The sequence below is a fragment of the Leptopilina boulardi genome, unplaced genomic scaffold, assembly GCF_019393585.1.
Source record: "Leptopilina boulardi isolate dan_hultmark-lab unplaced genomic scaffold, ZJU_Lbou_2.1 LbouV2_367, whole genome shotgun sequence".
Taxonomy (NCBI): Eukaryota; Metazoa; Arthropoda; class Insecta; order Hymenoptera; family Figitidae; genus Leptopilina; species Leptopilina boulardi.
Window position 1 is genome coordinate 111,144 of NW_026137937.1, and position 27,957 is coordinate 139,100.

General features: G+C 27.4%; 2 protein-coding genes across 9 annotated transcripts in view; both read left to right on the top strand.

The window, feature by feature from the left end:
- The window catches only part of LOC127287080 (uncharacterized), a 51,314-nt gene that overhangs the window by 9,450 nt on the left and 13,907 nt on the right, over positions 1–27,957 (top strand). For 2 of the 8 annotated variants that reach the window (XM_051313808.1, XM_051313810.1), the window contains exon 1: positions 16,747–16,984. The exons of 1 other annotated variant lie outside the window; for it this stretch is intronic. The gene's annotated coding sequence lies outside the window, so the exon portion shown is untranslated. Of the gene's footprint in view, positions 1–16,746; positions 16,985–17,042; positions 17,303–27,527; positions 27,791–27,957 lie in introns of those variants that run through there. 5 more of the 8 variants (XM_051313807.1, XM_051313812.1, XM_051313809.1 and 2 more) reach the window with 3 other exon arrangements.
- Positions 4,971–8,207, top strand: LOC127287083 (uncharacterized). The gene is made up of 4 exons (XM_051313817.1): positions 4,971–5,647; positions 6,544–6,805; positions 7,008–7,259; positions 7,653–8,207. The coding sequence occupies exons 1-4, from the start codon at positions 5,393–5,395 to the stop codon at positions 7,775–7,777; spliced, it is 894 nt and encodes a 297-aa protein (XP_051169774.1). The 5' UTR covers positions 4,971–5,392; the 3' UTR covers positions 7,778–8,207.

Genomic DNA, 27,957 nt, shown 5'->3' on the forward strand with positions numbered 1-27,957 from the left:
CATATGCAGATAGACAGTTGTAATGTTTAAAGATTTCTATTTTTCCTTCTTTCTTTACAATGTGTGTTACACATTTATATACCCTCTAGATATAAACAGAATGTAACTTTCGTTCGAGTTTAAAACTGCTCAAATATCGTTATTTTTAAAAAAAATGTAATGTAAATTAGACCTTATCCTACATTTTGTAAAAGGTTAATTATATTCGTTTTGTTTTCATATGGGCCAGAGAATAATTTACTGTGACAAAGATCATGTATAGACGCACGAGAGATGAATAACAGATCAGAAAATTTCTTTCTGTTATACATTTTTGCGGTTGAGATTTGCATCAGGTAAATACACAACTTCATTCTGAGTATTCATCAAGTGTCAATCTTCTTTTCTGATGAATACAATATGTTAGTCAAATTCTAAGGGGAATCAACTGCGCGTTTGTATCTAATCTTCAACTTGTTTCACATATTTTGTTTACGAAATTGAAATTATTCTAATTTCTCTTGAGTATCGCTAAAAAAATATACATATATATACATAGAAAATTTTGATGTGTGAAAGGTGGATGTAGGTTAATTATTATTCGTTAAACTCTTTGATAAGATACATTTTTTTTTTTTTTTTTTTTGCTGCATATATTTTTATGTATGCAAGAGATTCTTAAAATTGACATATGGTGAGCGGTGTGGCTAATAAGTGAGTGATAATTAACAATTTAAACGAGACGTGCTTCATTTATTAATCGCAATTCTCTGCTTTATGATACTTTCGCATGTTTAAACGCAAATAAAAATTTGTTCTTTTGGTTGTAAAATCAGTCACCTGCTTTCGGTTAGTTCATCCGTATATGACAGACAGTCCTCGAAGAAAGTTAATACCATAATTTTGAAAATTTATTACTTTTACATAAAGTATACTTTTTATGGAATATTTTAATTTTTGTTTTCAAAATTTTTTAGCGTTTTGTATTTCCAGAAATTTAAAATAATTATCGGATGAGATACAAGAAGAAGAAGGAAAAGACAAAAAGAAAAGTTTTAGATTAAGAACTTCCCGTGCAGAAATTCGCCAACCTGGTCCTGACCTGGTTGAAACTGGGAACCCGACCGAGGCCAAACCAGGCACTGGTCGGGCCCCGGTTTTCATCGATTTTAATCGGGCTGAAATAGGACTTTTTCTGTGGCCCCGATCGGGTTCCCTGTTTTATGCGATTTTGGAGCTTCCCGACGTGGGCCTTGCCAGGGCTCTTTCAAAATTTCTGCACGGGTTGTTTAAATGAGATTTAACCATTCCTAACCTAAAAGTTTTTGTTTGTTTACTTTCTTGGCCGTATATGCCTACAGATTTTTGTCTTTTTCTAATTTACATATTGTCATGGCAACACATGCGTTAGAAAAGGACAAAAATGTGTAGGCATGGCTACGAGTGTACAAATAAAACGACTTTAAGTAATAAATTTTTCTTAAGTGCAATGTGTTTGTTCATTACAAACAATAATTTTAATTCAGTTGTGTTGAAAAACTGAATTTTTATGCTATAAGTTATATATGAAACAAATTTGTCGAAATTTCCAAATAATTAGCAAAAGAGATATACAAGAAGAGAGAAAAAGAAAAGGAAGAAAAGAAGAAGAAGAAAAAAAAAGAAGAAGAGAAGATGAGAAAAAGAAAAAAAGAAGAGAGAAAAGGAGGAAAAAAAGAAAAAAATAGGAGAGAAAAACGGAAATATTGGACAAAAAGAGGAGGGAAAGAAGAAAGAAAAATGTAGCTGAGGTGAAAGAGAAGAATAAGAAAGATAAAAAATACAAATAATCTTTCCTCCCTCCAATTTCTACAAAAATGACGATAAAAAAAACAATTAAAATTATTTGCTTCTTCTTATTTTTTATCAATATTTTCAGCAAATTGAAATCATTGACTTTTGGCCGCGACTGTAAGCGAATGAACCATATTTGAATATTTAAATATTTCACTTCTCTATATGTAGATCGCAATTTTAGAAACTTGATACTCCATTTAATTAATGTTTTTAAATTTAGTTTCAAGTGCAATTAATTATCATTATTGTTATAAGCAAGTATTCAGTAATAGGTTTTTTCTTTAAACTCCACATTTAATTGGAACATTATGTGAATTTTTTTTTTTTTTTTAATAAATTGCAATCCACTGAAAATACAATAGCGCATAGAATTGAGAATTTTTAAGTTTTACAAAAAAAGAACGGACATTAATTAATCATTTATTACGTTATTTGTGTGTGAGAGAATAAAAGAAAATTCTCGACTTTCACATTGGATTATTTAATATAAGCGCTTATTAAACAGGAACTGCGCCGTCAATACTGATCGATATAATATCGGAGTAGTATATTTATTTAGCGCACAATGTTGTATTTTATTATTCCGCAATCACTCAATTTGTTGATTTTCAATTTATCAAAAATTAAAAAGTATAATAAATTATTTTTTATTATTGGTAATTTATTTAATCGATAAATTTATACGTTTTATTGTTATATACATATGAGGCATTTTACGTGTAATGTCCTAAGTTAAAAAAATTGATTTCTCGAAAAAGAGTGAAACTTGGGGAAATTGTTGTCCTACCTGATAGTAAAATATCCCCAAAAAATTTTTTTTACTTTTTTGAAATTTTGGGGGAGATAGAGCGGGGGGGTCAATTTTATCAGTTTTCCCTGACACCGCTTACTATTTGAATTTTTTCTGTCTATAAATGCAATAAAAAAAATTTTGGCAGGTATGTTTTTTGAAGGTTTTTTCATGCTCTTTCCAAAGGTGAATTTCGTTTTTAAAAATTTTTAATTTTGACCTTAACTTTCTAGAACTAAACATAAATTTGCTATTTTCACTAAAATCGGTTCCTTTTTTTAAAAAATAAATAATTGCATACGAAAGCTGAGGTTTTTTCCGATCTGTATATAAATTTTCAGAATGCCGATTTTTTTTGTTTTTCCAGATATTAAATGTCAAAGATTCTATGTCGGCGCGCGCCAGTGTTAAGGCTAGGTGCAACTCGTCAAATGTAAACAAACATGAAAAATGTACGTAATTATTGACAAATTTGCCACAGCCTTTTTTTAATAGAAAATAAAAATTGTTCTTTTTCTATGTGAAAATGGAAAATTCATATATAAAAGTACAAACTGACACCGTATTTGACTAATTATATGAATAATATTAATAATTATAATAAAATGAAAATTACACTGAAACAACAATTTTCTTAAGGTTACGAAAAAAAACCATTTGAGTGTATATCTGAGGCACGGACGTTGTGAACCTAGGTGGGAGAAAGAGTTGAGCGATTGGAACGTCACATCTTGGAAAGGGTAAAATTCTAAAATTACACCCCCGCCAGAGGACAGAGAAAACTGATAAAATTGACCCCCCTCTATCACCTCAAAAATTTCAAAAAAGTCAAAAATTTTTTTGGGGATATTTTACTATCAGGTAGGACAACAACTTCTCCAAGTTACACTTTTTATCGAGAAATCAATTTTTTGACTTAGGACATTACACGTAAAATGCCTCATATAAAATATATTTAAAAGTAAATTCACTTTTATATTCTTTTATTATTTCGTGATTTTTTATTTTTCATTCATCAAAAAATGTACTCTGAGTCAATTTATTTCATCAATGTTCCCCTGACAAATATTCATTTTATCAACGTATTTTATGCCCTCGAAATTATTCTTTTATGAGCATTAAATATATATTGCTTGGACAATTTTGTTATCAGTGAAAACTGGTTTATTTGCTATAGTCAAAAAACACTTTTCATTTAGCGACGTATAAATTGTGTTTCTAAAAGTATAAATGAATGAGAAATGCATGCTTTTCTTCGCCCACGTTTATAGTCGTTGTCCCGCACAAATAATCTAAAGATCGAATCTGTTTTCAACTGGAAGCAAGTATGTAGCCTCAATTCGCGTGTGTGTGCCAAAGGTGAGGGTTATACAAAGCGAAGGACTTCCGCGTTAAAAGTTATACTCTCAAATAGAATTTAATGATTCCTGATGTTTCTTTCGCGTATATGGATTTTTTAACATCACTTAGTTTATCGTATGTCAACGACAAATTATAAATACCGCTAATAATAAACTTATGTTTATTAATATATTCCCCTCTTACAATTGATGATGAACAAAAAAAATATTACCCCTTTTTGTGTTAGTGTTACGACCATAGTGAGTCGATTCAAGATTTATACCTATGTTGACTTTGACCTTTTATTGGAACTTTTCTTTATTTGATTCATAGGGACTTTTCCCAACTTTCGTATATAAATACTGTTAATTTTCTTTCCAATCTCGAATCATTGACGCTAATGAACAATATTATACATCAAAGAGAAAATTTTTATTCGTACAAAATATAATTTATTTGAATTGTTTTTTTAAAAATATTTTTGTTTCACAAATAAATTTCGAAAAATCTTTATTTTTTCTTTGTGTATAGTATGTCTAATAATTTTTTTTTTTTTAACATTCAGATAATTTACCCTGTATCGAATATAAATTTTTTCTTTTTTTCCAAATATTAGATGGATATAAATTTCTAAATATAATGACATGCGTATCTAATGAAAATCATGATTTGTGATTAAAAAGAAATAAAAAAAAAAAAAAAAAAATGAAGCAAAAATTAAGATCATTTACTGATGATGATATTTCATCTCTCTTATCGTGATGGTTGGATGCACGATATTTTTCAAACAAGCTATGACAAGATTCTGTCGCGATAAATTGTTGATTTCTAAAATCGAATCTTTGAACGAACTTGCATAATGATAACCCAATAAATCGCATTCCTGTGGTCGTCTTAGCGAAATATAGAGTTTGCAACAGACTTTGAAGCTGCATTTACTTTATCCAATGTGGATATATAGAAGATGAATCTATATGTACACCGTTACCCCCACCGACCTATATGCTTCTCGTATAAATGGCCTAGACACCTCCTAACCCAACGTCAGTCCACTAAAGCATTCACGTGTCGTATTTATATACTCGAGAAAATTATTCTATTGACCACGCGGTTTTTTTCAAAAATAACAATAAAATTTTCCAAATATTTTGACAATTTAGATTTTTTTCCAAAAAATTTAAGCTCTTTTTAAATATTTAAATGATTTTTTAAAAATATTTAAATGTGTAAAACAAAACTTTAAAGGTATTTTTAGATTCCCTTTAAAAAGAAAACCAATTAACTGACATTTCAGTTTTTAAGTGATGTAAATTTCAGAACATTTCAGTAGAAAAAGTGATGTTTTTTTTTTCGTTTTGAAATGAAATTTCGTTGAAAAAATGAAATTGAGAAAAAATGATGCGTGAATTCAACTGAAGAGAAATTTGGAGGGAAAAAAAAAAAGAAATGTCGATCAAGTGCTGCAAATTTGGAATGAATTGTTCACGAGGAAATATGAGGCCACTATCAATTTGGATTAATAGAATATTGAAGTGTACAATTTTCATATTGCTTATTTCGGAAAATTGGTGTTTGACATTTTCCGGTAACTCGTCAAATGTTTTTGTGGAAAAGTGCCGAAGAGATTGTGTGAATCAAAAAGATGCGGTTGTGTGCGGTCGATATCGAGTTGTCAGATGGTTACAGGATGTGAAAGAGAAGGTGCGTTTCGTTTTTGTTTTAATTCAGAAAAGAAAAAAAAAAGAACAGGTTGTAAATAAGTTACCTACTGAGCTACTACAGTTTTGTACGTTTTTGCGCAAGTTCTCTTATCAAGTGCGTTCAAACAGTAAACGACAAATTTTATATTTTAAAAATAATCATTGAATTAAAAAATTCTGTATTTTTGAATACAAAATTAATTTACTTAATTAAAATTAGTTATTTAATTTAATTATATAATTTAATTATTTCAATTAATTAATTTGAATTATGTAAATTAAATTAAATAAAAAATTTCTTTCTGAGAACAATTTATTAAAAACAAGAAAACACTCTTTCTTGAAATAAAGGCAAAATTATTCTTAAATTTTTCACTTATTCGAGAAAAATTACACCAAATAATATGTATAGATTATCGTTATAAATTTCAGTAAAAATTTTCAAAACTGATGTTTCGAACATTCAATTTTGTTTTATCTAACAATGAAATAGAATCGTAAATAACAATATTCAACCTATTTAATTAATTGTTAATTTGATTAAAGGGAATATTAACTTCGATTGCAAATTTTTATTTCACTCCTTAAATCCAAACTCCCTCTATGCTTGAAAATAATTAATTTATATTAATTCTTATTTTAAAGCTAAGAAAAATCTTTTCTACAATCTAGTTTATATTAAATAAAAAAAATTATTAAAAACTAGTGACCTAATGACTTAAGTAAATAATAAATAATTCATAATTAATTAATTAACTAGGTACTTTGCAAGAAAGTAATTATTATTAAATTCAATAATTAAATTTTATGATCAATATAATAAAAAATAAATTGAATGAATGAATTTTTTTTTAAATTTCCAATTATGAGATAAATAATTGAAATAATTTTTTTCAGGAATTTAATTACGGACCCTTTAGAATTGTTAAGGTACCATCATTAGATGGGGAAACAATTTTTCCTCGATTACCACGAATCAATGACACTAGAAATGGTTTAGTAGATACTTTAAGTTTTGTTCGAGACGCCGCCGAGGATATGTTAACCAAACGTGCTCTCGTGTATACAATTGAATATTCTCCAGGAGCAAGAAGCCTCACTTCTGGTCCCATTGTTCTCGATGATGATGAATTTAAAAAAATGACTTTATCAAATAAAGGTAAAAAGAAAAAATTTTCAAATTTTTGTTATTTAAATTAATATTTTTGCCTTTTTCCAATCTATTATAATTAAACTTTAAACAAAAAATAATTTAATTATAATGGAATATTTTCAGAAAAGAATTTAATTATAAAAAAATTTATTTTAGTTACTATTTATTATAATAATTATGAACATTGATTATTTTTGTCAAATTACAGGAGAGGAGCGAATATTTCACAAGAAGAAAAAACACATTATTCTGCCAATTTTAATTCTTTTGAATCTCATCAAATTGAAGCTACTTTTACTACCAGTTTTTTTGGGGGTTCATTTCATCAAGAAGATTCTTGTAATCGGCTCTTTGTTGCTTCCCTCAATACTTTCTCATCTAAAAATCTGTAAAGTTCCTCATTATCCTGTTCATCAGGCCTGGGCCACGGCTGCCGAAGCTCCTGTCGATTATCCAACAGGTTTCTACTTTCCTTACAAACATAGATAATGATTTTTCAGAAAAAATGCTTTTTCATTTCTCTATAAGCAAAAAAAAAAAATAATAAATCACCAATCAAAATAATAATATAATAACAATAATAACAACAACAACAACAGAAGAATTCTCATAATTTAACAACACACTGGGGAACAAATTAAGAAGAATGTGCGCTTTTTTTGTGTATTGCCTAAATGTGAGATATTTCCTTGGGCATTTTTTTTTATAAATACACAAAAATGTGAAAAATCACTAATTAACAAAAAAAAAAAAAAAAATTAATAACAATTAACAAAAACCGGGTCAAAGAATGATAATAGTGTTTTAACTAAAATTGGAAACTTTGATTCTAATTCTATAAAAATTTGGGCAGGATATGGCCATGAAGAATCACCTTGGCACAGAAACGATGTTCAAAGTCATATTTACTCTGGATACCATGCTGGATACTCCAATCCTTATTCGGGATATTATCAGGGATATAGACAACGTCGGTGATTAATTAACGGAGTGCTAATGAACATTTTTTCAATTAATATATATTTATTTCATTAATGCGCAATCGAAAATATAAATTAATGTCTAGTGAAATATAAAATTAGTTATATTTAATGATAATATAAACTTCATTATATTGAATAGGTAAAACTACACGACTTTTGTTCAATTTGTAAATATGAAAAATTACACATGGTGAATTTAATTATATACATAATAATAAACTTAATTTACCATAATGTGTAATCTTTTATTATAATTTGTTAAAAGTCATATAAACAAAGTCGTTTCACGGAATTAATTACCTTAACAATTGTAGTCTTCTAATTTAATTTTATTTAATAGTATACATATCATCATTATCTATTTATTTCATTTTATTCATGACCGGTAAGAGGTTCTTTAAAATATAATATATATTGTTTGTAAATTTTTAATTTAATTATTATAGTTAAACGAAATGAAATTTTTAAACACAAAAACATAAGTACAAGAAATATTGACAAAATATAATTGCAAATAGTGAATTTTTTAAATTATAAAGAATAGGTACTAAAAATTATGAAATATTTTATATATTATAAAAGGGTTTAATATATATATATATAAAATCTATTAAGTTTTAAATTTTACAATAATCTAATAATTTATTATCTTTAGTCTTAATTTCTATTTATTGAACAAATATTTGACACCAAAATACTCCTCTAGTTATTTATTTATATATATATATATATATATATAATTATCTTATTTTGTAGTGCGTGTAAAAAAAGCGTTCAGAAACAAAAATTACCAAATATATCGACGAGTCTGGTATAGAAGATATAACATTTAGTTAAAAATATTAAGCATCATAATTTTGTAGTTGATGAAAATATTATCAGGACAATTCTATTATCTTATCATTTTATTATATAATTTTATTAAAAAAAATTTCTCGTAAAACAAAAAATTGTATATTCTTTAATTTAATTAACAAATTTTGATTTATATTTCATTATAATTATAAACAAAGTTAAAATTTAATTTTTCATTATTTTGTAAAATGATATAATAGTTGATAAAAAATAAAATTTTGAGTATATATAAATATTTACCATTTGTGATAACTTGAAAAGGAAGAAGTTTTAAAAAAAGAAATCTACAGTGTCGGTAATGAAGTAACAGTCGATAGAAGAGTATAGTTCATTACCATGTTTTTGTATATAAAGAAGAAAGTTTTAAATTTGAATTAATTAGACCTGAATATCTAACGGCATGAAGAATACCAGACACACCTGTAATTTTGAATTTTTATTAACGACTATGTCACTTCCGGGTATTTTCCATTGTCATATATTTTTTTTTTACAGTTTAGTGAATTTCAACTCAACTTCAATTTACTAACTATATAATAACGGAATTGGAATTATAATTATGTCGAAGAAATTATTCTAATTTGATTTTATTATTTTATTGTAATTTTATATTAATTAATGAAACGTTAAGACAATGCAAAATTTATAAGACATAAAAAATATAAGATATACTATAGTATTGAAATGTCATTGGATTCGACTTTTTAAATTATTGTTAAAAATAAAAATTATAATTAAAAAGTTAAATTATAATATAATCATAATCATTTATTTATTTTTAATCTAATATGTTAATTTATTTAGTTTACTTAATTTTTAAACTAAAAAAATATATTAAAAAATATATTTTTTTTTTATTATTATCTTAAAAAGAATTTTTTGTAATTCTTAATTAGTAGTAAATGTTAATTACTATTTGAAGAAATAATTTTTCTTTAGATCTAAACAATCTGTAAGTATATAGAATACTTACATTAGAAATACTGATATAATACAAATTCCACTAAAGTATAGAGAATGAAATCTTGTCGCCAGTGAATTTACGAGTATTTTAAATTGGCTTGTTATTCGATTATGACGTACCTAGTTAGTAAAATGATGGAAAATAAAATATTTTGCATTCTTGTGGTGGATGGAATCCACGTCTGTTTGTGAGGTCAACATGAATTTTACTGGCAGGTGAACTCTTCTCCTCTTACGATCAGTCAACCGGATTTGTGACATACATTTAAGGAAGTTTTAAATTTCACACTGAATTTCGATACTCTTTATCAGTCTTCAATTATGAAATGGCGAAAAAAAATTCATATTTTTACTATAATATTTACATCATTTATTATAAAAACTTGATTGAAAAAAACACAGCTGTACTAACAATTAGTACAATTGATTATTAATAATAATAAAGGAAAAAAAAATTAAGTATTAAAAATATTTTTAGTTAAAGAATATAAAGAATTTTATAATGTTTGATATATTTATTTATAATAAAAAATTTCTTCAAAATAATTTTTTTATTTATTTTATAATGATTACTTTAAGAAAATTTTTTAGAGAGAAAAAAAAGTCAAGGATAGTAGCCAGTCACAAATTTGAAAGTAAAATTCAAAATGTTTGAAAGTATAATAATTTTTGGAAAATAAAAAAAATTAATAATATGGTGAATGTATCAATTTCTACGGATGCCTAATTGGATTTTAATATAATGAATAATAAATGTATAATGTTTTATAGAAATATAATAAGAAATTAAAAATCTTAAATTGGAACACAATGTTTAGAATTATTACAAAATTAACTAAATAATTAATATATGTATCTACTTTAAAGTAATTTGAAACTCGCATGTTATTAAAAGTACTAGTTTTATTACTGTGGTTTGTGAAAGTGTCATAAACGCATTCTCAAGAAGAAATTACAAAGTTGATACTTGAGTTAAAATATATTAATTGTGATAATGTTTTTGTTAAAAAAAAAAAATATTTTTTTTTTGAAAATTCATGACGAAGCACCAAAATTATATGTTTTTTGCTAAATGTGACACAATGTATTTTTTCTATAAGAAAACATGGTAAAATAGCATGACAGGGGGGTAGGGTAGGGGTAAAAAATCTTGAAAAAGTGCGTGATTTCATTTGTGCTACTATACAGGCTATCTTGCGACAAGTAAATTATTTCTGTTTTAAGTAACAATAAATTTATTGAGAGTATTAAATTTATTTTTCACTTATAGGAAAGTAGATCAACTGGCCTTGAATTATTTACATCCACTTTGTAAATTACATGTAAATGTCACAAGTATTGAAAAAAAAACTTTAGAGAATTAAATAATTTTTTAAATTGTATATACAATTTTTAGATTATTTTGCATGATAATGAAAAATTTTTTTTTCACTTATCTGAAGGTTGATCAACTGGCCTTGAATTATTTACATCCACTTTGTAAATTACATGTAAATGTCTCAAACATTGAAAAAAAAACTTTAGAGAATTAAATAATTTTTTTAAATTGTACAATTTTTAGATTATTTTGCATGATAATGAAAAATTTTTTTTTCACTTATCGGAAGGTTGATCAACTGGCCCTAAATTATTTACATGCATCCACTTTGTAAATTACATGTAAATGTCACGAGCATTAAAAAAGAACTTAAGAGAATTGATTTCACAAGGAGTTTGCAAGTTGAACATAACGTACATCAAAATAATTTTTTAAATTTATATTTACTGTTGCAAAAAAAATTGAAACATCAATGTAAGTAAAAAGTACAAATATAAAAATTATTACCCGTTTTGAATATTATAAACATTTTTCACCTTTTTTTTATTTATTGAAATCATTTTCAATTGATCGAAACTAGTACATTTGTCAAAATAGCACAACCCAACCAAAAATTTCAGTATTATACCAGAGTTAACTACTGACGCAGTACTGGTTCAGTATTGGCTGCCGAGGCTGGTCAGTCTGTACTGAACCAGTACTGGTATTTTCATTGTATCAGTACTGGTGCAGCACCACCCTGCCAGTACTGACAAACCAGTACTGAGCCGATATTGAGCCAGTACTGGCTCAAATAGATTTTCTTTTTGATTAATACTAGTTTACAAAAAGTTCTAGAGTGAACCTGATGAATCTTTTTGTTTAAATATTTTGTTTATAAAAATTTTTTCACTTTGATTTTATTTTTGAAAATAAAAGGTATTGTATTTTGCTTTTTTGTGGGTAAAATTATTTAAACAAAAAGTTTCCTGAGACTAATTCCAAAACATTTTGCAAGTTTTTTTTATTGTTTTCAGATATGTAATAAACCAAAAAAAATTTTAAACGATCAAACTAAAAATAAATAAAATTTTTTATAAAAAAATTAATAATTTTTAAAATAAAAATTTAAAAAAATTTTCTTGACAACACTTGTTAAAAATTAAAAAACAACTTTTATTTTCTTAAAAAAGTTTTTCAAAAATTTATTTTGATGCAAATAATTAAAGTGAATAATAAAATAATTAAATAGCTAATTGTATATTTATATACATTATAATTATTTTATAAACATTTTTATTTTTACTGAACTGTTTTTATATATTATAAAAATTTTGGTTTTATAATAAAGATATTTTTATATTTATTTTTTGATTTTTTTAAATAATAATTTGCAATATATATTATACTTACTAAAAAATAAAAACTCTTGGTGTTTTCGATTTTATATATAATAAAATATTAATTAGTTAGTTGACTAATTTAATTAATATTTAATTTGTGTTGGGTTACTAAAAATTTCACACACTTTTTCCTAAAAAAAAGTATTACCTGGAACAGAGATTTCACTATTGCAGTGAAACTTATCTCTGTTACAGTTAAAGCTTTCTTTTCGTATACAATAAATTACAAAACTACCAGTACTCAGCCAGTACTGAACCAGTAGTGGTTACCAGTACTGGTGCCAACTCTGGCAGCCAATACTGGTAAAATGTTATCATCCCAAAGTTTCGCCAACTCTGGCGCCAATACTGGGCGCCAGTACTGCGCCAACACTTGTCAGTACTGCGCCAGTACTGCGCCATTAGTAAATTTTTTATTGGGAAATTGAATTTGAAAATATAGCCATTGCAACAATTAAATTATTTTCGTTTTAGATAAAAATGAAGTTACTGTTCTGCAGTCAGCAGTTAATTCTCCTGATTTTGATCTGCTTTCAAGGACAATCTTTTTCAAAAAATTGGAATTCTTTCCACAATGTCGTAATAAATTACGTCCAACGTGATGATCGAATATGGCAAACATTACTAATTGTCAATGGCAGTAGAAACAACGAATTTATAAATTTACACAATATCTCAATGATTGTAGTTGACATTCGAAATATAATGGAAAATTATCTTCTTGTACGTGAAAGTAACACATTCTTGAAGGATCCTCAATCAACATTGTTCATTGTCACTTGTCTATCGTCGGTTCTTAATCCGTTGACATTAACATCACAAATAATAAATTTTATAACTCTACTTGCTCCAGCAAAAAGACGACCAAAAGTGTTAATTGCAGAGAAAATAAAAAACAATCTAAACTATACAGAATTGCTTACATTTATGTGGTCGAAAAATGTTCTCGATGTTAGTATCCTGGAGCTGAAGAACAAACAAAGTAAAATTGATTTCTTTTCATCTGTCAATGACATTACGATTGCCAGACTATTGTTTTACAATCCGTTTACAAAGAAACTGCATAACAAGAAAATGACTCTTAAATTAAACATTTTTCCGGATAAATTGAAAAATGTATACAGATATCCTTTAATTGTTGGACACTATCAGGATCCTCCGTATGTGAATATTTCTCGTAACTCAACAGATCACGTAATAAATGTCGATGGACATGACGTTATGCCTGTTAGAGCATATGCAGATGCTAAGAATTTTCAAATTGTTCAACGTTTTTCAAAGAAAGTCTTTGACGTTTCGAACTGCATTAAAGAAAAGAACCAAGGTTTTATATTTGACCTAATTAACAACACTATACAAATTCTTGCCAGCCAGTCTATTAGACCGTCAGGATGTTATGAAAATTTAATGGAAATGGCTGCAACTAATGAAGCAATTCATTATTATGCTTTAGTACCAAAGTCTTTGGAAAAATCACTGGAATTGTCAAATAATTGGAAAATTTTAAATGTCCTAATAGTCATTAGCTTGTTGATTTTAGTTTGGATCGTAGCCAGAATTTCACGATTTAATTCAATATATTGGCAAATCTTGTATCTTGGAGAAATGGCACTTGGAATGGGTGTGCCCCATGAGCCAAATTTTTTAGCCCAAAGAATACTTATGGGATCAATGATATGGACATGTTTTTTCTATTCATCAGAAATTTATTCGACTTTTACAAGCGTTAGCTTACCTGTCGTGTCAACGACCACAATGGAGAGTCTTGATGAATTATATGCATCAAATCTCGTTTTATTTATCCACCCAAACATGTATGAAATAGTAAACTATACTGGTGCATTTGATGCAAAAATTTCTCGGAATTTTTATAAAAGATCTTGTAATGATCCTGTTCTTGGTGGAAAATGCACTAAATTATTGTTGAGGGAGAAAAATGTAACAGACATATTGAATAGTAATCTTGAAGAATTATCAGAAGGAGATGATAAAATGAAGAAGTGTATTGAGAATAAATTAGGGAACAAAAAAGTAAAATGCTTACTCAATAGTAATGGAAATGACAAACAGGTGACAAAAATAAGGTGCATTAATGATTTGATAGAAAATAAAAATGTAACATGCATGCTCAATAGGGATCGAGGAATATTGATAATAAGAGATTCAAAACGGAAGTACAAGAAGGCAACAATTAAGGCAATCAAGGAAATTGTCTATTTGCGATTAAAGAGTGTTCTTTTTGAGTATGGATCTCCTTATGTTGCATCTTTCGAAGATGTTTATATGAAATTATCAGAAGCTGGAATTTTGCTGAAATGGCACAATAAGTATTTTAATACCGAGGGTAGTGATAAAACGAGTTTGTTTGAAGTAGTACCTTCAGACGCGGGTGGTGAGACAAATTTGAAAGATAGTCTTATCAATGTTTTGGTTTTTGGATTTACATGTTCTACGATTGTATTTATTGGAGAAATCTGTTTCTATAATTTTTATCGTTTACGACAATCACGTCTGGTAATTACTCTTTAAGGACTCTCTACTATATTACTCTATACTCTCTACATCTGAATTAGTGAAAAATTTCATACCACTACTAGCTGTCTAATAATTTTAATAAGATTCTCAAAATCTTTATTTTGAACTAAGAAAACAAAAAGATTTACATTTTCCAAGCTATAAAAGGCAAAGTTTTGTTTTGTTATTAAAAATTGACTAAAATTTAAAAAAGATATCTTAAAATTACAACCACTTAAGTATGTATTAATAAATTGTCTTTCAAAAAGTTCAATATAAACACATTATTTTGTCTTTGAAACTGGTTTTCGATTTTAATTCGCAGTAATTAGTTCATTTATCTGCTAGTAAGTCAAAAAGTATTTGTTATTATATTAGTAAATGCGATTACAAAAGTGTCAAATAATAACTAAATTTCTTTAAAATATGAGCTTGGCATCTGTATTTTAATACAACAAAATTTTCTAACATGATAGTAATTTTAAAAATGAAATATTGGAACCTATTTGTATGCAAAAGGCAAAAGTAAAAGAATCAAAAAAATTATGCGTATAGCTAATTTTACTATAATAATTTATCACTGACAGGTTGTAAACGGTTTGAAAATAGGTCATCTGATGCTGTTTCACTCTTCGAAAAATTATACTCAAAATTTAAGAATACATCGTGTCTTCTATGTTTAAGAATTAAATCTTTTACTATTTATTTTCATAATATACTTATGAACTGGCCAGATAAAAAGAAGCTAAAGGTCGAAAAAATCGATTTTCACTTTCTGAGTGATTCTGATAGCAAAAAAGGTGCTCTTTTAAAGAAAACAAACCGCAGATCTCTAGCTACACTACTTTTTTTTACAAATGCTTTACTAAAAAATTACTTAAAAAAAGTACAAAAAATAAATACAAAAGAACAGTATAATACAGATTAATTTGAAACATGGAAATATTCGGGATCACTACAATTACGTATCTGACATTAAATTTTCAAAATCCAAAATGACAAGTTTTGTTTATAGAGTATCGCTTGAAAGCATTGTGCTCGTCAATAAACTCGATATTCCCACCCTTGGTGCATAATATACTATTAAATGCAAATAAAATAGTTAATCTTCATTAATATGGCTCAAAGTACTCTCATTGCTTGTCCGTCTGTGAAACCTACAATTTAAAAAAATTATCCTTTCAGCTCTTATATAGTATTCGAAATATTTATGAAAATGTAATTTACATACAACATACACTCATGGAACGACATTTTTTTAAAAAATGTGATGATTTTTGGATTCCTGTGATCGAAAAGCAAAGATACATTAAAAAATCAAATACGAAAATTTTTCAAACAATTTTTGCACTTAAGAGTCATTTCTAATCATATATTTTAGATATTTTCACAAAAATTCAGATAATCAAAATAAAATTACAATTAAACAACTATACGTATATATATATATATTTATATATAGAAACCGAAACCGAAATGATTCATGTTTTCATCCTTGAAATCTTGACTGAAAGCCAATATCCTGGGAAAAGTAGGTTAAAGCAATTTTGAAAAGGATTTCGCAAGGATTTATATATACACGCATTCGAACGCAAACTGTTTCGAAGTGACCCTAATTTTTTTCTTTGGATCCAGGAAGGGCATCGAATTGACGGCCAAGGTCGTTGGATCTTGATCGAGAAATGTGGGTGCATCGGCCCCTCGTTTATTGACTGACCCACTGACAAATTTTGGGAGAATGCCAGACGCCTCTTTTGGGTCCGTGATCGTAAAACGATAGTACATACATTTATATATATATATATATATTTTTTTTTCCTCTCTCCCTCTCTCTTTTTCTTTCTCCAAAGTGATACAAATCAGATTTACGTGCGTAGGAGAACGAATATATGAGACCGTTAGGGTCTCATATTATATTGCCTTTGAAGAGTTTTACTTCGTTGACTCGAGCTCGTTTTGGGACCGATTGACTATTTTCCTCTGTTGTTGCAATATATTGAATTCAAATTAATCATTACAATTAGTGCATAATTCTATATATGAATTGATGACTGATAATAATAAGGTGTATTGTAGTCGTTCCTTAGAACTCAACCGTTACGTGTATAGGCAGAAGCATTCATTGAAGAAAAAAAAAATTAATATAACGGATCTGGGACCATAAGGACAGGTCAGTATCAAGCTGCTCGTCATTAGTCGGTTGTCAGCGAAGGTGACGGATACCCATATTTGATGGGAAAATTCTCATTAATATATTTATACGAGGCCAGTGTGATAAAATCTGTGAAATTCATAAGAAAATTTAATCCAAAATATAAGGTGAAATTTTGAAAATTTGTTTTTACAAATTTTAAAATGAATTTGCAGTGATTGTACAATTTTGTGAAAAGAGGATTTGTGACAATTTTCTAAGAAACTTTTGTGATTTTCAATTATTCGATCTTGATGGCTGAGGAATTTTTAAGAAGATGAGACGTATAGTGAAAATGTAATATTATTAGGTATTATATAGTAATAATAACACAAAAAAAACTTAGTCTCATTTTGATATGCAGCAAAAATGAGTCAATGCTAAACGACATAGACAGTGGCGCCACCAACCTGACTCATTTTTGCTGCATATCAAAATGAGTAGCATACGCTATCATTTTGAGATCAGGTTTTTTCTGTGAAACTTAATAATATCGTTAGTAAGCACTACTATTAATATTAGCACCATAATCATTTTTGTGATTAAATAATTTATTAATTAATTATTATATATCTTAATTATTACTTTAATATTAATTAATTGCTCATTATTATCTTAATAATCAATTGAATATTAAGAAAAAAAAGTATTTCAATGAATCTATTATTTCTTATATATCTAATAAATTGAATTTTATTTTATTAAGAATATTTTGTGGAAATCTGAATGGCATAAAATTTTGAATTTTTTTTTTATTCTTTAAACTTTATATGAAATGCGTGAAATGGTTGCTGGAACAAATAGTAGAGTTGAAAATGAAACGTCAAAAGTGTGTAATTTTTATGCAAGAAAAAACACGAATTAGAGGCCTAATGTTTGTACTACATTTAGATCCTTTGTTCCACTTATATTGTGAGCGTTGCCATTTTTCTATGATAAAATTTAACAGTTAAATTTACTATTAGTATGAGTAATAAAAATATATATCTTGGGAGCAAAAATCAACTCATTAGCAATTTTGACTGACGAGGGTATTTTTTTCTACACTACAAAAAAAACTAGTAGGTTTTACTACTTTTTAACTACTCTGAGTAGTACAATAGGTCCTCAACTGAATTTAAACGGTTCTATTAACTTTATAAAAATAGTTAAACCAATTAAAAATGTAATTGGTAGAATGACATTTTGTGATTGTATTAACTCAAGTTAAAAATGTTAAAACAACTCAAGATGTAAGTAGTAGATTTTACTACTTAAAGTGGTTCAATAGGCTTTAAGAACATTTTTTTGGTATATTTAATAAATATTTTGCTATTGAAACTACTACTTTATGTAGTAAACTTTACAACTGAAAGTGGTTCAATAGGTTTTAAGAACATTTTTTTGTAGAATTAATAAATCTTTTGCAATTAAAACTACTACTTTAAGTAGTAGATTTTACTACTCAAAATAGGAAAATAAAATTATTTTTTATTTATAATTGTTTATTATCAGTAGAATTGACTTTTTCATCCTCTCTCCTATACTGACGCTTATTTTATGCTCTAACGATTATGTACCTAACAGAGAAAATTTCTAACCGACGGGAATTGAACCCTCGATCCTAACGCTCGCTATCCGATACATTAACCGACTAACCACGCACACTCGCTACGACAGTCTGCAAACTACTCGAAGACTACTTTCTGCTTGTCCAATTGGTAATTTAACTATTTAAAGTAGTCATTTTTACTACTTTTATTAGTTGCTATAACTATCCTTTTTAAGTTTTGACTTGTAAATTTTTCATCTTTTAATTATATTATAAGTTGTTTAATTCCATAGTGCAGTAAAATCTACTACTTAAAGTGATAGTTTTAATTGCAAAGGATTTTTTAATTCTACGACATAAATGTTTTTAAAGCCTATTGAACCACTTTAAGTAGTAAAAGCTACTACTGAAAGTAGTAGTTTTAATTGGAAACGATTTCTAAATTTTACATCAAACACGTTTTTCAAGCTTATTGAATTAATTAAAATAGTAAAAAATTACTACTTAAAGTAGTAGTTTTAATCACAAAGGATTTGTTAATTCTACAACAAAAATGTTCTTAAAGCCTATTGTACCACTTTGAGTAGTAAAATCTACTACTTAAAGTAGTAGTTTTAACTTTTAACTTCTTTAAGTTTATCGAATTAATTAAAATAGTAAAAATCTACTATTTAAAGTAGTAATGTTAATTACAGACGACTTGTTAATTCTACAACAAGAATTTTATTGAAGCCTATAAAATCATGGAAATTAGTAAAAAAAATTTAATTAATGAAAATAATTCCTTTTACTACATTTCATATAACTGGTGAATAGTAGTTGGATTTACTATACTCTTCAAATTTTGAGTTGACTACAATTCCACTTGTTTTTACTACCTTAAGAAAGTTAATTTTACTACCGACCTGTAGTTGGACTTTAACTACATATATACGTAAAATCAACTATTACACGGAAAGAAAAGGAATGGTTGGGCCAACCATAGGTATTGATAAATACGTCCCATCAATATTATATGGTTACCACAACCATATCTTTAGTTGATACAACCATAGTATGGTTGGCGCAACCAAAGGTCAGGTTGTCACATCAAAATGACGAAAAATTGCAAATTTGATGTGTCAACCTGACCTTTGGTTGCGCCAACCATACTATGGTTGTATCAACTAAAGATATGGTTGTGGTAACCATATAATATTGATGGGACGTATTTATCAATACCTATGGTTGGCCTAACCATTCCTTTTTCTCCGTGTACTTATCAACTTCTTAAAAATAGTTACATTAACTACATCAACATGATTAGATTAACTAAAAAAGTAGTTATTTTTACTACTTTCTAGTCAACTTCCCAATGGTAATTGAATTTCTCGGCAACATTTTTTTTAGTGTAATTATAAAAAGTATCTGTCACCTTAATAAAAGATTGTCTGACAGAAATGACTTTTTCTACTTAAAAACTAAATAATTACTCTGAACTAAACAACTTTATCTGTAATTAAATTCTAAAATTTTTACGGTCGTAATTACTTTTTTTTATAAATGTAAATATTACCAAAATTCAAAATGTCCGACGACTTTTATAAAAAATGATTTAATTGGCTTGTAAATCGTTACTCGGAGATTTTCGGGGTTGCTGATTACGAAAATGATGTTAGTTTCTCCAAATTAAATTTTTTGGTGTAAACGATTTTCAAGCCAATTAAATCATTTTTCATAAAAGTCGTCCGCAATTTTGGATCCGCAATTTTGAATTTTTGAAAACTATTATCAGATTCGTAATCAGCGACTCCAAAAACCATCGAGTAATGATTTTCAAGCTAATTAAATCATTTTTTATAAAAGTCGTCCGCCATTTTGAATTTTTGAAAACTAACTATTTATTTATTGATTTTTATTTATTATTATTTAGAGGTTAATATTCCCAAAACACTCCCATACAACCTTTGATCATCAACAATATTATTTTTCTTTGGTCAAAAATAAGTTTCAATACCTTGAATGAAAATTTCAAAGGGGCGGAAAACAGACCTTATAGACCCTCCTCCTTTTTTGAAAATGACAAGGACATTTAATCTAAATACTAAAAATGTAATAATGTTTGTGATTTGTAAATTCTATAACGTTCTAATTACAAAAAATTTTTAAAATTATCTTAATAAAATATCTTTATTTACTAAATAAGAATCATTGTCTGCTGGAAAACTGTTTTTTCTACTTAAAAGGTAAATTCATATTTTTACTGCCTTCACAGAAAAAAACTGAACTCAGAATGAGCCGTGTAGGCGGCTCATTTTGATGTGCAACAAAAATGAACCAGGTTGGTGGCGCCACTGTCTATGTCGTTTAGCATTGGCTCATTTTGATTTGCATCAAAAATGAGACAAGGTTTTTTCTGTGTTATAAATGTTGCTTTTGAGAAAATTGCATCTTTTATTTAATTTATTTATTTAATTTAATAATTGAATTTATATTTTGACAAGACCTACTTAATAATATAGACTGACTGCAGTGCTTTGGGGGATTAAAAAATTCTCAGTATACTGTTTTTAATTTACAATTTGTATTTTCTTAAAAATAGAAGTTTTAAAAAAGTTTACTACAAATTATAGTTATAGTAAAATTTACCATAACAGAATTTTCTATATAATAGTTAATTTTCAACTAAGAAGTCATAGAAAATGATAGACAATAACAGATGTACTGTCAATGACTCTATATAAGTGTCCTGAGAAATGATTTAATGCTAGCCTGTACGTATGATCAACTGTCTAGTCACGAAGGCATAACAATTTGCTTCGTGACGTATATGAATTTTATGCAGTAATTTGCAGTGCAATAACTCCTTTGATGAAAGAAAGTTGTTACCTGATGAATCTACAGTGTAAATAACATAGAAATCCATATATTATATTCTTTATTATATGTATAATTATGTATATTATAATCTAATTTTTACAATATTCCAAAGAAAATGTTTTCTTCTTATAGTGACTATAACTCTTCGCTGGAAATTAGTTAAAATTTATCGAATTTACATGAATAAAATTTTCATTAATTCATTGATAAATTTAAACTAATTCTTAGCAAAAAGTCAATCACTTTAATTCAAATTAGTTACATTTTTTTGCTAATTCAGATTTAGAGGGTACAATATTTCAAAAAAAAAAGTTCCAAACTTGGTTTTCAAAAATAAAAAATAAATTTTACTGTGTTTCATTGTCAATAAGGTCTAAATATTTAATCGTTGTAATGATTTACATTAAGAACGCAATTATTAATTTTAATCATACTAATAAATTATTTATAATAATCTGTTTTTTTTCCAAGACTATATTTTCCTTCTCTCATTATGTTGAAATGAAAAATAAATCAATAAATAGTATGAAAATTCTAGAGATTAAATTAAATATAAAATGAGATGCTGAATGCATCAGTGAATTTTGTTGACATTATGAAATGTTTATCTCGTAATTTAAAAAATTTTTAATGCACTTTCAATCGTCAATGCATTTTTCATCCTTATTACCTTTATAAGGAGGTTCAGTGTTATTACTTCCGTTGGGGGATTTTCTTTTGCTTCTTTAATGAACATACATATATAGGTTACTAAAATTTCCTGTTGTACGTCAACAGAAGTAACTTGTGAAGATCACTTATACTGATATATTATGACATACAAATTAAACCAATAATTGATATATAATGAGGAATAAATAATTTCATTTTAAAAGTATTGCATATTTATATATATATAGCATTTTGTTTATCTCCGTCAAATACAATTTTGAATCTTACACTAAAAATTAAATAAACATAAAATTAAAGAAGTTTACTTCTCCGTGCTGAAAATATATTAAATTTAATATCTTGGACCCAACACCATAACTAATTAATCGCTTATTGTAAAGATTGAATTGATTAAATTAATTTCAGTTTCACTCTTTGTTTACCTTTTTTTTATTAAAATTATTACTTGCATTGAACAGGGTATTTAGTTTTGAATTATTTTATTTTACTTTTGTAGCATTGGAAAATTATAATTTGAAAATGAAGTGTTTAATACTTTATATATATCAAGATTAGAAAATTTGTAACATGTTTTATTGAACGCATGATCGTTAAATTCCTCGAGATCAATTTCACCTCGCGATATAAATTATAAATTCACTCTTCATTTACTAGTTTTTAAGTTGTATAATTCCATTTACTTTATATGCATTTTTAGATTAATTAGTCAATAAAGTGACAACAGATTTTTAAAATTTTTTTCTCGGATTTTCTATTACTTAAACTTATTAGAATTAAAATTTTTTATTTGGCTAATTTTCTAAAATAATATTTGCTTTATAGTAGAAAAGTGATTTATAAATATTTATTGAAAAGAGTTTTCAAATAATTTAGAATATTTTCCACTTGTAACATTTTTCATCATCTTCTAAATTTCTCATTAAAAAGTTTTCTTTTTTAATTTTATATTAAAATTTTTTTTTATGGAATGAAGTAGAATAATTTTATTCTAAATCTACTCTCAACTTTCAATTTTCCACACAAAAGTGCTTTTGTTGAAATTCATTTCATTTGAAACACTTTTGAAAAATATTATAATGTTTTATTTAAAAATTTTCATACAGATAATATTATGTTTTTAATTATATATATTCAGAGTCTTATATAGATGATATAAAGTGCAATTCTTGGAAAGCAGAGAAGAGAAAATTTAAGATCGCAAAACATTTCCGTTCTTAACGTTTGCCTTACATTTTATCATTAAATCTCGCGCAGTAGAAGGCATTCATCAAGAGTCTTATAAGAAGAAGATGAAGAATTCTTGTAGCCGCAGGCATTTACGAATTATTCACGAGATGCATCATTCTATGTGGTCTCTATTAATATAAATATGAATCTGATGAATCTTCTGGGTCAAATTTGAAGAAGACACTTTAAATTCTATTAAAATCCTTTAAGCATTCCATTAAAATTTGATTTTTTTTCTGTATTTAATCTCAGATCTACTTTAGAAAACTTAAGCACGACATTATATTATACGTACTTTACTCAGAGAACATTTTTTTTATATTCAAGCCAAATAAAAATTGCCAAATAGTATTTTTGATCTTAACCTAATGAATTGTGCAATAATATTATATTATTGCTAACGGTTCAATGTATTATAAGATGAAGCTAAAATATAAAATGAGTTTTCTTTTCTTCTCTTTTGAAAAGAAGAAATAATTATCTTTCGTATATTTTTGTTTTTCTGAAATCGTATTACAGTTTCTTGTTTTTATGTCCGTTGTACACTGTTAGAAAACGCCTGAAAATCTATACACTTTTAAGTCATTCAAACGACTGAATTTTCATTCAATATTGAATGAAAGTTATAACAATTCATTGATGTATTAAATTTCATTCACGGATGCATTAATTTTAATTTAACATGTCGGATTTTGAGAAGTAAGCGATTTTTTTTAAAAATTGATGTATTAACTTCAAACTTGGTATCTGGGGGTTTTTTGTGTCGCTGATTACGAATCTGAAGTTAGATTTTCAAAATCCAAAATGGCGGATCCAATATGGTGGATGAATTTTGAAAAAATTTTAAGATTTACTTCAAACTTGGTATCTAGGGTTTTTTTGGGTCGCTGATTACGAATCTGATGTCAGATTTCCGAAATTCGATATGTCTGATTCAATATTAAGGAATTATTTTTAAAAAATTGTCAGATTATTATGAAATTTAGTATCTACAGGTTTTCTAAGTTGCTGACAAGTAACACTAGGGAAGTGCCATACGCCGATTTTTCTGAAACTTGTCAGTTTTGTAGTTTTTTGAAAACAATTTGACACGTATGGTTTGTTTTTTCCCAAAAGTTGATTTATGGGGGGGAACTACCCCTTGAATTTTTTTTTGGTAGGGGGACATTATTTTACAAAATTTTTTAAAAATTAATGTGCAATAGTGTATCTGGGGGTTTTTTGGGTCGCTGATTACGAATCTGATGTCAGATTTCAAAATTTCAAAATGGCATATCAACATGGACTTCTATCGGCCATATTAGATACGCCATTATCAATTTTTGAAAACTGACATCAGATTCGTAATCAGCGACCCAAAAAACCCCTAGATACACTATTGCACATTAATTTTTAAAAAATTTCGTAAAATAATGTCCCCTTACCAAAAAAAATTCAAGGGCTAGTTCCCCCCCATAAATCAGCTTTTGGGGAAAAACAAACCATACGTGTCAAATTGTTTTCAAAAAACTACAAAACTGACAAGTTTCAGAAAAATCGGCGTATGGCACTTCCCTAGTGTTACTTGTCAGCAACTTAGAAAACCTGTAGATACTAAATTTCATAATAATCTGACAATTTTTTAAAAATAATTCCTTAATATTGAATCAGACATATCGAATTTCGGAAATCTGACATCAGATTCGTAATCAGCGACCCAAAAAAACCCTAGATACCAAGTTTGAAGTAAATCTTAAAATTTTTTCAAAATTCATCCACCATATTGGATCCGCCATTTTGGATTTTGAAAATCTAACTTCAGATTCGTAATCAGCGACACAAAAAACCCCCAGATACCAAGTTTGAAGTTAATACATCAATTTTTAAAAAAATCGCTTACTTCTCAAAATCCGACATGTTTTTTGAGGTTAGGAAAAAATCCTGACGTGATGGAGCAAAACGGACTTCGGATTTGTGTTCAGCGCGTCAAAATACATAGGGTTAGGGTATTCCGGTCAAAAGTACATGACACTTTTTTTTTGTGGGGCTGTGTTATCGTTTCGTGTTACGACACGATACATTTTCTCATCGAATAATGTTTCGTGTCCGGACCCGACACTTTTGAAATAAAGAAATGTTTTCGTGTCCGAACACGGCACATTTTCTTGTCGAGTAACGTTTTGTGTCAGAACAAGACACATTTTCTCATCGAATATCGTTTCGTCTTTGTATCTGACACTTTTGAAATAAAGAAATGTTTTCGTGTCCGAACACGGCACATTTTCTTGTCGAGTAACGTTTTGTGTCAGAACAAGACACATTTTCTCATCGAATATCGTTTCGTCTTTGTATCTGACACTTTTGAAATAAAGAAATGTTTTCGTGTTCGGACCTGACACATTTAAAATAATAAAATGTTTTGTGTCCAGACACTACACATTTTCTCATTGAATAACATTTCGTGTATGGATACGAGACATAATTCGTTTTTAATGTTTCATGTCTAGTCACTGAAACATTTAATTAATTAATTTAATTTAATATGAATAATTTATTATTAATTTAATTAAATTTTTAATCTTTTTTAATGGGGGAGGGGAGGAAAAAGGAGAGTTGCTAGTGGGATCACTGAATCCAAATCTAATTTCAAAAATGAAAAAAATCAAAACAGCGGATCTAATATGGCGTAACAAGTAAATTTGTTCATGAGAATATTTTACAATGAAAAAGTGGATCCTATCCGGACACGAAAACATTTAAAAAATTTTAGTATCGTGTTCGGACACGAAAACTCTTGATTATTTTAAAAGTGTCGGGTGTGGACTCGAAAAGATTTAATTATTTTATAAGTGTCGTGTCCAGACACGAAAACATTTGAAAATTTTAAAAGTGTCGTGTCCGGACACAAAAACATTTAATTATTTTAAAAGTATCGTGTCCAGACACGAAAACATTTAATTTTTTCAAATGTGTCTGATTAGAACACGAAAACATTTAATTATTTTAAAAGTGTCGTATCCGGACACAAAAACATTTAAAAATTTTAAAAGTGACGTGTCCGGACACGAAAACATTTAATTTTTTTAAAAGTGTCTGGTCGGGACACGAAAACATTTCATTAATTTAAAAGTGTTCGGTCAGGACACGAAAACATTATAAATTATTAAATGTATTTGTGATTGACCACGACACTACACAAAATTGATTTGACGTTTTGTTTCGTTTCCGTGTCAGTCCCTGGTTATGTTTCTTTTAATTTTCTTTCACATGTATATTTCTAGATTACTTTTCTAGTAAATAAAGGAAATTTAATGAAATATTTTCTTTTTTATGATTAATTCTGAATATAATACATAAATGAACAAAACAACGAACGAACGAAAACAAAAGATTGATTCTACAGTGTTCAACTTCATCAAGTGTTCATCTTCAAACTTGAAGAAGTATACGTACTATTTGGATATTGACTTTTTTGTATTTTATTGAAATTTTTTGTCTGTCTCCTTCATAGTATTCTGAATTTTCAATTCTGAAATTAATATAATATTTTACATTTTATTCGCGTGTTCTTTTTCTCACGTACTTTTGCTCTTTAAGTTACTTTTATGCGTAAAACACCATAACAGAAATTATTGGTTCCTGTTATTAAAGAGGATATTAACACCCAATTTTATCCGCTTTCGAATAAAACCGTTATAAACTTACAATATTGCCGGTATTTCGTCTATGAGCTATATTTATACATATGCGTTATTCAAAAATCACTATTGACCCTCTTTTGGTTTAACTGATACTATCCTGATTTCACCAAGTCACCGGAAATTTGATGTGTAACTTGTCGCGCGTGGATAATTTCTCGACGGGTCGACGACTCGTCAATATCGAAATATCTTTTGCGAATAGTGATTACTATGGTCGTTCATGGACCATTGACGGAGAGGGAATCAGTGAATTGAAAAACCCGATATAACTTTGGTGGATTTGTTCATTTTTCTCTCTCTCTCTCTCATACTTTTTTTGACTTCTTAATGAAAAAAAGGAAATTGCTTTCTTCTTCGATTTTTCAAAATTTGATCCTATTGAAAGAAATGATTTTACATGTATGATTCGACGAATGGTCAATGGCAATAAATGAAAAGAATGAAGGCTTGGAATGAACTTGAGGCATATAGGAGAATGACGGACAGACAGACAGACGAATGGCCGGGTAACCCAGATCGGTTAGTTCAGCCGATTCACTGATGTTGCTTGCCAGTATCGTGTCGTCCGTCGTAGACGATTCTACTTTACCTGTATCATCTTTCTTTTCTTGGTTTAAATATATATATATATATATATATATATATATATATATATATAAACGTGTTGTGATTATCTTCTCGTGTGGAGATTTACTCCAATTAAAGGAAAAAAATCTCAAAGAGATAAGAGAAAAAAAAACAGTCCTCTCCTTTCATAAACTCGTGTTCCATTATATCTATACACTCGTTTTGATGAGGCACCTGCGTACCACAAGAGTAAGTACTTTCATTACATGAATTGCGCGCGATAAATTACGAGATTTTTTTTTTTGCAGATTTGTGCCAAATACTTACTATATGTAATTAAAGCACCGATTTAATATTTAATCTATCAATTAATTTTTTTATTTTAATTGTGTTTATTTTGAATAATTTTAATTTGA